Source organism: Ranitomeya imitator, chromosome 1, assembly GCF_032444005.1.
Source record: "Ranitomeya imitator isolate aRanImi1 chromosome 1, aRanImi1.pri, whole genome shotgun sequence".
Lineage (NCBI taxonomy): Eukaryota > Metazoa > Chordata > Amphibia > Anura > Dendrobatidae > Ranitomeya > Ranitomeya imitator.
This window is the reverse complement of record NC_091282.1, coordinates 16,327,800-16,339,990: the sequence shown is the minus strand read 5'-3', so window position 1 is coordinate 16,339,990 and position 12,191 is coordinate 16,327,800. Positions and strand designations below refer to the sequence as shown.

The 12,191-nt window shown below is 41.7% G+C and overlaps 1 protein-coding gene across 1 annotated transcript in view; it reads right to left on the bottom strand.

Moving 5' to 3' along the window:
• Positions 1-408: 408 nt before the first annotated feature.
• Positions 409-12,191, bottom strand: part of LOC138657424 (zinc finger protein 665-like) — a 99,080-nt gene continuing 87,297 nt past the window's right edge. Inside the window, exon 7 of the mRNA XM_069745206.1 lies at positions 409-2,570. Within this exon, the coding sequence (XP_069601307.1) occupies positions 874-2,570 (1,697 nt within the window). The 3' untranslated portion in view covers positions 409-873. The remainder of the gene's footprint in view (positions 2,571-12,191) is intronic.

Sequence of the window (12,191 nt, the reverse complement as noted above, 5' to 3'; positions counted from 1 at the left end):
GCAGGCCTTGCTTTCAATTCAACATTTTTTAAGGAAGCCCTCCTGTACCTCTCGTGAAAGGGGTATTGAGGTGCGTTGTAATTCTTGGCAGCCCAGTCACTCACTTCATAGGAAGTAACAGCATAGGCGACTCACTGTTTAATAATGGCCCTTTAAGAATATTAATGCCGCCTGATGCCCCTCTAAAAATAGGCTTTGTGACTTTAAGAGTCCCTCCTTCATAAATGAAACAAGATGTCTCCTTATGTGTCATACACCACATGGCCAGCTAGGGTTGTTAAATCTTACAATGACATTTCCCAGTGAATGCATTTGTATTGGTTGAAAGCAATGTTACAGTTGAAAAACGCATCAAAAACTCTGCGTGTGAACATAGTCCAAGTGATGGAGGAACATTTTGGTCTGGAGTTAATAATTTTGCCTTTTATTCAACTCATTACCCTGGAAAGGATGTACTTTAACATATTTCCCAGCAAAATCCATTTTGGTTTAGTTTTTTGTGCACCTGTAAAAATGGCGTGAAACTCTGACAACATTGCTTACAGCTGTGACCTAGGAGTCAGAAATGCTTCCAGGGGCGATTCCCCATGATGTTCCTGGGTCACTTGAGCAGAGTTTTCATTTTCAGACACTTTTAGACCTTAAAAAGACCCCCGAGGGGGTCAAGGTAAAATTATTCGGGTTTCCCATAGACTTACATTGGGCTGGTTGCTCTGGTCGAGTACGTGAGAATTCCAATTTGCTCGACCCGAGCAACGAGCACCCGAGCATTTTAGTGCTCGCGCATCACTGGTTAAAACTATTCCAACATTCCCCTATGTGATGTCTCTGATGTTTATTAACAGTTGATTTCCAAGTAAAATATTTCCCACATTAAGAAAATGAAAAAGGCTTCTCTTCCGAGTGACTGCTCTGATGTCTAACAAGAAGCGCTTTCCATTTAAAACATTTCCCACATTCTGAACAAGAAAAAGGCTTTTCCCCCGTGTGAGTTATCTGGTGAGTAACAAGCACTGATTTATGTGCAAAACATTTTCCACATTCTGAACAAGAAAAAGGCTTCTCCCCCGTGTGAGTTATTTTGTGTGTAACAAGACTACATTTATAGTTAAAACATTTCCCACATTCTGAACAGGAAAAAGGCTTCTCCCCCGTGTGAATTATCTGGTGATTAACAAGCACTGATTTATGTGCAAAACATTTTCCACATTCTGAACAAGAAAAAGGCTTCTCCCCCGTGTGAGTTATTTTGTGTGTAACAAGACTACATTTATGGTTAAAACATTTTCCACATTCTGAACAGGAAAAAAGCTTCTTCTCCCCTGTGTGGGTTCTTTGATGGCTAGCAAGATGTGATTTCCGGATAAAACATTTCCCACATTCTGAACAGGAAAAAGGCTTCTCCCCTGTGTGGGTTTTTTGATGGCTAACAAGATGTGAGTTCTGGATAAAACATTTCCCACATTCTGAACAGGAAAAAGGCTTCTCCCCTGTGTGGGTTCTTTGATGGCCATCACGAGTGTTTTTGAATTTAAAACATTTCCCACATTCTGAACATGAATATGGCTTCTCCCCTGTGTGAGTTCTCTGGTGAATAACAAGCAGTGATTTACGCACAAAACATTTCCCACATTCTGAACAGGAAAAAGGCTTCTCTCCTGTGTGAGTTCTATGGTGATAAACCAATTCTGATTTATTGCTAAAACATTTCCCACATTCTGAACATGAATATGGCTTCTCCCCCGTGTGAGTTATCTGGTGATTAACAAGCGCTTTTTTATGTGCAAAACATTTTCCACATTCTGAACAAGAAAAAGGCTTCTCCCCCGTGTGAGTTATTTTGTGTGTAACAAGACTACTTTTTTGGGTAAAACATTTTCCACATTCTGAACAGGAAAAAAGCTTCTCCCCTGTGTGGGTTCTTTGATGGCTAGCAAGATGTGATTTCTGGATAAAACATTTCCCACATTCTGAACAGGAAAAAGGCTTCTCCCCTGTGTGGGTTTTTTGATGGTTAACAAGATATGAGTTCTGGATAAAACATTTCCCACATTCTGAACAGGAAAAAGGCTTCTCCCCTGTGTGGGTTCTTTGATGGCCATCACGAGTTTTTTTGGATTTAAAACATTTCCCACATTCTGAACATGAATATGGTTTCTCCCCTGTGTGAGTTCTCTGGTGAATAACAAGCCGTGATTTACGCACAAAACATTTCCCACATTCTGAACAGGAAAAAGGCTTCTCTCCTGTGTGAGTTCTATGGTGATAAACCAATTCTGATTTCTTGCTAAAACATTTGCCACATTCTGAACATGAAAATGACTTCTTTGCTTTAGGAGCAGTTAGTTTTTTAATGCCTTTTTTTTTACTTTGACTTTCCTTAGTAGTCAGTAATGAATCAGAAGATGGGACCTGTTTCATAGGATCAGATGACAAATCTTTGCTGTGAATGGATGATGGTATATCTGGAGTAAAAGCAATCACTTCAGTTGTAACTTGTAGGATTTCAAGATCATCAGATTTAAAAATTGAAGATGTCAGCTGTCCCTCTGATCTCCTGGTACAGTCATCTAAGATAAAAAACAATTATTTTTTTTATAAAAATATTCTTGAATTTTATATTTTTGAACATTTCTACTTAAACAGTCCATAAAATGGCAAGCCATGTTAAAAATACTTTATTTACCAAGACAATGACAGTTCACAGTCTAATAGAAAACCTTGTTGGATGAACAAGTAGTGTGTAGTGATCAACCGTTTGTTCATTCTGCCTCCCAAATATCGAATAAAAAGAAACCAATCAATGTTATGTAGGCGAAAATAATACCAATTCTCTTCTCACAAAAAACAAGTCCCCACTCAGGTCCATTGTCACGATATTGTATGAAATATCATATAAGTTTGTTTCCCTGCCAGCACATAGTGTGGGCGGTGACCTCCCCTTCACTCTGTGTTTAGCTTTCCTTTTCAATGCGTGTGGGGGAGATTTTATTGCCTCTAGCTCTGAGAGCAAAGGAATTTATGACCAGGCTGGAATCTTCCTCTAGCAGAAACTGGATTAGAAGTTTCTAGAATCCATGAGAGTCCTTTGTTCCATTATTGTAAGATATTGGGCCAATGACTGGGGCCAAGAGAATCTTAGATAGATATTGGTAAAGTCCATCGGAGCATCTATCCATCACGGTAAACATGAGCTTCTAACTCCATCAGGGAATAAAGTAGGGATTTCTCTGTAATGACACGACACATAGGACATATTTGATCTCATTAGAATGCCAACGTTAATACGAGATGAATGCTGGGTTTGTTATGACTATGACATGTTCTGGAGCAGAGTTATAGAAATTAGACAAATTTAAGGTTGAATTACTAAGACTGAGGAGGTAGGAGGGACGGAGTACTCCAACCCCTTTCTGTGATGTCACAGGCTGCAGCTATAAGATTTCTGGCCAGATTCCAGCAGTGAGTCTGTCTGCTGGAAGCCATGTGAGTTTGACCTGAAGGGCTGTACCTAACCAGTCCTAATTCATTGGGACAGATGGAAGCCCACTAGCCTGGTTGCCTGAACTGATATGAACTGAGCACATGTAAGTGTTACTTCTCATTTAACACCTGTATATTTTATAATTACCTTGTACATATTTGCAATTGTCTCTTTTGTAACATCCATGTAATATTTTTCGATAAACACTGCCTTAAAATCATTTATGGACACGTGGAAGCTGGGAAGGCATACGGGACGCGGCGCTGCTCTCTGCTGGAGCCGGGTCCCTTTCATCTCAGAAGCAGCGGCGGTGGATGGTGCTGGTGAGCGCGGCGGGGTGCCTGCACGCAAGAGCTATGAGGACTGACAAGTGGCGGTACGTGCCTGGGGCAGCGGCCATCAACTTCGCGCACACCCTGACAGATAGGGAAGTTGCGCTTTTAATCTTATCAGCGGCGCTGGGCGGTGAGTGTGTGCCTGAAGAAGTAGGGGTGGTGCAGCGTGTGCCCTGAGAAAGTGGGACCTGCGCCCCCCTGTCGGGTGGACATTTTCCCTGCTAACGCCATAACGCTAGCTGCTCCCCTTATGGTAACTGTGGAACTGCACGGCTTGTGTGTTACAGCGGCTATCTTTATATACCGGATACCCTAAGCTGCCTTCCCAGCGGACTCTTGTCTTATAACTTTGGGCTTCATAGTACAAGACTAGAAATCTCACTTTGTGAGATCCCCTTGTGAGTACCCACCATGCAGCACTCTAGTGGAGCAACGGCTGTAGAAAAATTAAAAAAATATGCCAAAGACGATCCTCATGATAATGTGCGCAATCTTAGAAATAATCCTGCACCATCCCAGCGTAAAGGTCGCCCCTCTGATAGTAATGAGGAGGGAGGAGAGGATGCACTGACTCTTAAACAGGCATCAGAGCAGTTGATGCAGGCACTAGATCACTCCCTCACTAGATCATTTCTTACGGAGAAAATAGAAGATGTGCATACTGAGGTGGGACGCCTGCGACATGACATGCAAGCTATGAGAGGGCGCATCTCAGAGGTTGAAACAAGGGTGTCTCATATAGAAGACACTATCACCCCTATGGAAGCTAAACTGACTAAAGCTGCTGGATCCGTAAATGCCTGGAAGCAAAAGGCAGACGACTTTGAAAATAGACTGCGCCGCAATAATATCCGAATTATAGGTCTCCCGGAGCGGTCGGAGGGTCAGGAGCCTGAGCAGTTTCTGGAGGAATGGCTTAACCCCTTAGTGACGGAGCCAAATTTTTTAAATCTGACCAGTGCCACTTTATGTGGTAATAACTCTGCAATGCTTCAACATATCCCAGTGATTTTGAGATTGTTTTTTCGTGACACATTATACTTTATGATAATGGTAAATTTAGGTCAATATGTTTTGTGTTTATTTATAGAAAATATCAAAAATTTGAGAAATATGTAAAAAAATTAGCAATTTTCAAAGTTTGAATGATTATTCCTTTAATACAGATGGTCAGACCACAGCAAACCATTAATAAATAATATTTCCCACATGTCTGCTTTACATCAGCACCATTTGTAAAATGTTCTTTTATTTTCTTAGCATTTTAAGAGGTTTAATAATGTAGCAGTAATTTTTCATTTTTTCAAGGAAATTTACAACATTTATTTTTTTAGGGAACTATCCATGTTTGAATTGACTTTAGGGGTCTCATATATTGGGAAACCCCCAAACGTGATACCATTTTAAAAACAGCACCCCCTGACATATTGAAAACTGCAGTCAGGTAGTTTATTAACCCTTCAGGTGCTCTACAGGAATTAATGCAAAGTGGTATGACAGAAATGAAAATGTGCATTTTTACCACCTAAATGCCGGTAACTTCTGAACAGGTTACAACAGCCGACAGACTCTAAGGCCGCTATTTGGTCGTGAATTGCCATGGCAAACATCAGGACCACACAATCATGATCTGAGGGCACCAATTGGGATAAAGAGGAAGCCCCCACACTCTGTTAACCATTTATAATGATGTAGTCACTATTGACAGCAGCATCTAAGGGGTTAAACAGATATGTACAGTGAAAACACTGATCGTGGCTGATACAGCAAGTTGTCAGCTAGAGTGCACAGCCGACAGCTGCTGGATTGTCACCTGTATGGGGAGGCTATTCTCTTATATCTCAGGTCAGTTAAAAGACGTATTGGCGGTCATTAAGGGGTTAAGTCGTCATTGGGAGATGGATTCTCCTCGACATTCTCGGTGGAGGGGGCCCATAGGGTCCCGACGAGACCTCTTCCTCCTGGAGCTCCACTACGGCCTTTCCTGGCACGTCTCCTTAATTGTAGAGACAGAGATGCCATCCTTCGCTTGGCGCGACAGAAGGGCCTCATTAAATTCGATAATGCTACCATATCGATCTTTCCAGATTTTTCCATGGAACTTCAAAAGCAGCGGGCACGATTTATGGATGTCAAGAAACAACTTAGAGATAAGAACATCGTCTACTCCATGCTTTATCCAGCCCGGCTTCGTATCGTCCATAAGGGCTCCTCCTTATTCTTCACGGACCCAGCGGAGGCGACCGAGTGACTGCGGTCTCGCGGGGGGTCGAATGCGGAAGACTCCTAACCTGGGTTCCCTCATTAATGGCAATACAGATAGAGCTTTCTGTCTGGGTGCGGAAAATGTCAACAATACCGGACACTGAATCCAGTGAGGGTATCCCCTTTTCAATTTGACTGTGGGAGTATGGAAATATACTCCCCTACTGTTCAAGTTTTGTTTAGTTCGGTTTTATGTACTAGTTTGGTTGTTTACTAAGTATGGTTGCCTCTAATACTAACTCTTTGCTCTGTGTGATGCCGCTGAACTGAACCCGAACAATAATGATATGCATTAATTCCCCCTTTAAGAGTAAACATGGGGGTTGAACTTATATGTATGACCTGGAACATACGAGGTATAAAAACCCCTCGAAAGAAAATTAAGGTATTTTCGCAGATAAAAAGATATCACCCTCATGTTGTAGCACTAATAGAGACACATTTAACAAGAGACACGGCTCGATGTATGCAAAAGCCATGGGTACAATGGTCCCTACACGCATTCCACACTAGCTATTCAAGAGGGGTCTCTCTGCTGATACACAGATGGGAGGCCAAGGAGGCGAGACGTGATCCAGAGGGTCGTTTCGTCTTTGTGCATGCATTTATTAACTCAAGAGAGTATGTGTTGTTATGTATCTATAACCCCCCTCCTGCTAACATGTCAATCCTACGTATGGCTCTGGGTTTCTCCTTAAAATATCCGGAAGCCAATGTTATTTGTATGGGAGACTTTAATTTAATTATGAATCAATCCATGGATAGATTGAGATTGGACGACGTAGCATCAGGGGAAGCTCTACCTCAACACCCCTTTCAATTAGCATTGTTTATGGAAGGAAGCGGGTGGCTAGATTTATGGAGAATAAATCATCCAAAAGTTAAAAGGTACACCTGCCACTCGTCTACTAGGCAGTCTCTATCTCGAATAGACTATATATTTGGGTCGGGTGGTTTGGCATTACGGGTGGATAGCATTGAACATGGTAATCGGGGGATCTCAGACCATAGCCCAATTATTCTTAAACTTAAATATGGGCAATCCGATAACAACAATAGGTCCTGGAAATTGAGTCCCTTCTGGTTAAAATTGATAGACTCTAGTGATGGGACAGTTGATCAGTTGAATGGTTTTATGCTAACACATTCGGAACTCCAAAACCTTGGTTTATTCTGGGATACCCTGAAGGCATACTTGAGAGGATGCTTGTCTTCTACTATTTCCTATATCAAGAGGGTGACGGCGAGGGAGGACGAGGAGATAGAGCAAAGATTAAAAGACTCGGAGGCCACTTATATAGCCAATCAGTCCAGCAGTAATAGAATTGAGTGGCTTACTTCCCAGAGACTATATACCCAACATGCAGACGCTAATTCAAAACGCAAATTATTTTTCACTCGTCAGTCCTATTTTGAGCTGGGGAATCAGGCCAGCACACTCCTGGCCTTCTTGGTGCGTCAGCATAGCACCTCCAACACAATATTGCAGATCCGGGGGTCCGATGGCTCATTGGTGTCCTCTACTGATGGAATATTTCAGGGCTTTTATGATTATTATACTTCGCTGTACAAGTCTAATAGTGGTTTTGATGTTGATGAATGCTTGGATTATTTATCGGATATACAGGTCCTTCTCAAAAAATTACCATATAGTGTTAAATTTCATTATTTACCATAATGTAATGATTACAATTAAACTTTCATATATTATAGATTCATTATCCACCAACTGAAATTTGTCACGTCTTTTATTGTTTTAATATTGATGATTTTGGCATACAACTCCTGATAACCCAAAAAACCTGTCTCAATAAATTAGCATATTTCACCCATCCAATCAAATAAAAGTGTTTTTTAATAACAAACAAAAAAACCATCAAATAATAATGTTCAGTTATGCACTCAATACTTGGTCGGGAATCCTTTGGCAGAAATGACTGCTTCAATGCGGCGTGGCATGGAGGCAATCAGCCTGTGACACTGCTGAGATGTTATGGAGGCCCAGGATGCTTCAATAGCGGCCTTAAGCTCATCCAGAGTGTTGGGTCTTGCGTCTCTCAACTTTCTCTTCACAATATCCCACAGATTCTCTATGGGGTTCAGGTCAGGAGAGTTGGCAGGCCAATTGAGCACAGTAATACCATGGTCAGTAAACCATTTACCAGTGGTTTTAGCACTGTGAGCAGGTGCCAGGTCGTGCTGAAAAATGAAATCTTCATCTCCATAAAGCATTTCAGCCGATGGAAGCATGAAGTGCTCCAAAATCTCCTGATAGCTAGCTGCATTGACCCTGCCCTTGATGAAACACAGTGGACCAACACCAGCAGCTGACATGGCACCCCACACCATCACTGACTGTGGGTACTTGACACTGGACTTCAGGCATTTTGGCATTTCCTTCTCCCCAGTCTTCCTCCAGACTCTGGCACCTTGATTTCCGAATGACATGCAAAATTTGCTTTCGTCAGAAAAAAGTACTTGGGACCACTTAGCAACAGTCCAGTGCTGCTTCTCTGTAGCCCATTTCGGCACCTGTAGCCCATTTCCCGCACACGCCTGTGCACGGTGGCTCTGGATGTTTCCACACCAGACTCAGTCCACTGCTTCCTCAGGTTCCCCAAGGTCTGGAATCGGTCCTTCTCCACAATCTTCCTCAGGGTCAGGTCTCCTCTTCTCGTTGTACAGTGTTTTCTGCCACATTGTTTCCTTCCAACAGACTTACCATTGAGGTGCCTTGATACAGCACTCTGGGAACAGCCTATTTGTTGAGAAATTTCTTTCTGGGTCTTACCCTCTTGCTTGAGGGTGTCAATAATGGCCTTCTTGACATCTGTCAGGTCGCTAGTCTTACCCATGATGGGGGTTTTGAGTAATGAACCAGGCAGGGAGTTTATAAAAGCCTCAGGTATCTTTTGCATGTGTTTAGAGTTAATTAGTTGATTCAGAAGATTAGGGTAATAGGTCGTTTAGAGAACCTTTTCTTGATATGCTAATTTATTGAGACAGGTTTTTTGGGTTATCAGGAGTTGTATGCCAAAATCATCAGTATTAAAACAATAAAAGACGTGACAAATTTCAGTTGGTGGATAATGAATCTATAATATATGAAAGTTTAATTGTAATCTTTACATTATGGTAAATAATGAAATTTAACACTATATGCTAATTTTTTGAGAAGGACCTGTAACATTCCCCTCGCTAAGCCCATCCCAACGAGCCCTTATGGAGGCTGAATTTACTCTGGAAGAGGTAGAACATGCTATAGCAGATATGGCTACTGGGAAGGCCCCGGGACCTGATGGGTTTCCCATTGAATTTTATAGGAAATACCGTGATAAATTGGCACCTATGTTGCTGAAGGTACTTAGGGGAATATGGGAGGGAGAATCTGTGCCCGAAACGTTTTATGATGCTAATATTATCGTGCTCAGGAAGGAAGGGAAGGATCCTCTGGATTGTGGATCCTATAGACCAATTTCTTTGGTGAATGTGGACTATAAAATTTTTACTAAAATTCTAGCTACTAGATTGAATGCGATCATATTAGATCTCATATACCCAGATCAAACCGGTTTTATGCCCGGGAAAAATACTTCTATTAATATCAGACGGGTACAATCGGTCATTCAATATAGTTCACTAGAACCGGATAACAAGTGGGCATTGGCTTCGCTGGACGCAGCCAAGGCTTTTGACTCCCTTGAGTGGTCCTTTTTAGTTGCATATCTACGGAAATATGGGTTCGGGAATAAATTTCTGAGAGGGATAGGTACACTATATGCGAAGCCTGGGGCACGTATGGTGGTAAACGGCTCTATATCTGCACCATTTTCCTTGCATAGGGGAACTCGCCAGGGATGCCCTCTCTCCCCAGCTCTATTTGCCTTGGCTATAGAAGCCTTGGCAATACGGATGAGGTCCTCTGTAGACATTAAAGGGATACATATTGCTGATCGAGTGGACATTATTTGTCTTTATGCTGACGATATGGTGGCGTTTATGGACCAGACAGAAGATACATTACCAAAAGTAATAACAATGTTTGATAAATTTAGTAAGTTTTCTGGCCTATATATAAATTGGGATAAGTCTGCTCTGATGCCTCTCTCCCATACCCCAATGCCATGCCTTGAAACCCTCTAGCTGCTGCCCATTGTCTCCAATTTTAAGTACCTTGGAATACATATGTCTCAGCGCAGTCACCTAGATCTGCATCTCAATATATATCCACTACTGGACGTGGTTAAATCTAAATTTACTACCTGGGACAAGCTCCCGCTATCTGTGGCTGGTCGTATCAACCTGATCAAAATGATATTGCTCCCAAAATTGAGCTACTGTTTTCAACATAGTGCCGTCTTAATACCTAAATCTTTTTTTGCAACCCTGAATTCCCTTACTACATCTTTCATATGGGGGAAGGCTAGGCCTAAACTTAAATTATCCACCCTGCAGAGACCCAAACAGGGGGGCGGGGCAGCCTTGCCGGACTTCTATCTGTATTACCTTGCTGGGCAGGCTAAAATGATAAATAAGTGGATGCCCGGGAAATCTCTTCCTAACTCTGAAAGCCATATATTACATTCAGCTAAAATTGATTGCCCGCTGGGTTTTTTAGAGATGGAGAAAATTGCCGTCCCTCGTTTGCTTCCTTTGCTCCGATTGGCACGATCGATATGGAGGCAAATTAAAAAAGTAACAAAATTTGTCGATATAGCAGCCGAAATGCCGCTATGGAACAATGGCTATTTTCCGGGATTATTAGGCCACCCGTCTACTGAATTTTGGATATCGTATGGTGTCCTCACAGTGAGTGATATACATAGCCAGGGGATTTTTGTTTCCTTTGAACAATTACAAAATACTCATAATATACCGAGATCTCAATTTTCCGGTACTTACAATTAAGATCTGCTTTCCAATCATAAGTACGGAATACGGGTGCAAGTCGAGCTATTTCAACTCTACCGTTAATAGGAATTCTCAATTCACAGGGTCCTCAGGGACTTATTTCCTCTTTATATACCTGTTATCCATAGGCGAAGAATCTACCATAGATTCAATTAAGGGAAAATGGGGGAGGCTACTTCCAGATGCTCTGGGAGAAGAATGGGATGAAATCTTGGAATCTCCAACTAAGGTCTCCCCATCAATCAATAATAGGATGATCCTACTGTATATCATATATCAATCCTACTTGACCCCGACTCGTCTTTTTAAAATGGGCCGTCTTCATTCATCAGACTGCTTGAGATATCACTCCAGTGACGCAGATTTTATCCATATGATATGGAAATGTCCTGTTTTTCAATATTGGAGAGAGGTGACGGTACTATTGACATCCTTGGTGTCGATCCCTGTTCCACTTGAGCCACTGGTATGTTTGTTTGGAGTATGGGAGGCGGAGGCTTGGGATCACCACACGGGAATTTTTTTGAGGGAATCGCTGTTTATGGCGCGAAAGGTGTTGGCAATGCGTTGGATGGGAGGTTCTTGTCCATCTCTTAGAGCATGGATTGACTTAGTGAACTCAATTATTCCGTATGAGCGGACGCTGTATCAAAATAGGGGTTGTCCAGCCAAATTTGAGAAGATATGGGGAAGATGGAACTCATCCTGTCATACTGTTTAGGTCAAAATAACTCAGTATACGCATAAGAAAAGGGTGTACGATTATGTGGACACTATTTACTCACAGGGCGGAATCTATTTAGAACTCTCCTGCAAGAGGCACTATGTTAGTCTAAGAGGCTTTATTAGAAGTTAGTGTAGTTAAGGTTCAAAATAAGACGTTAATGATCAACATGCACAGTTTATTATCTTTATAATATTTTATACATGGCTATGTATGATAATTTTCTGTAATTAATGTATAATGATGAATACAAGCAAATGTGTGTATGATCTATCCTGTAATCAATAAACGAATTTAAAAAAAAAAAATCATTTATGGAGTATAATATTTAATATACTAGATTCGTTCTCCTGTTCTAAAACGTACCCTGTCTCCTGAAGGGAATTACGCTACTGTTTTGGGTTAGCTTCGTTTAATCGAAGCTGGTGGCAGCTTACCGTGTGCAGGCTTTTGGGTGTTGTCGTAGCGACTG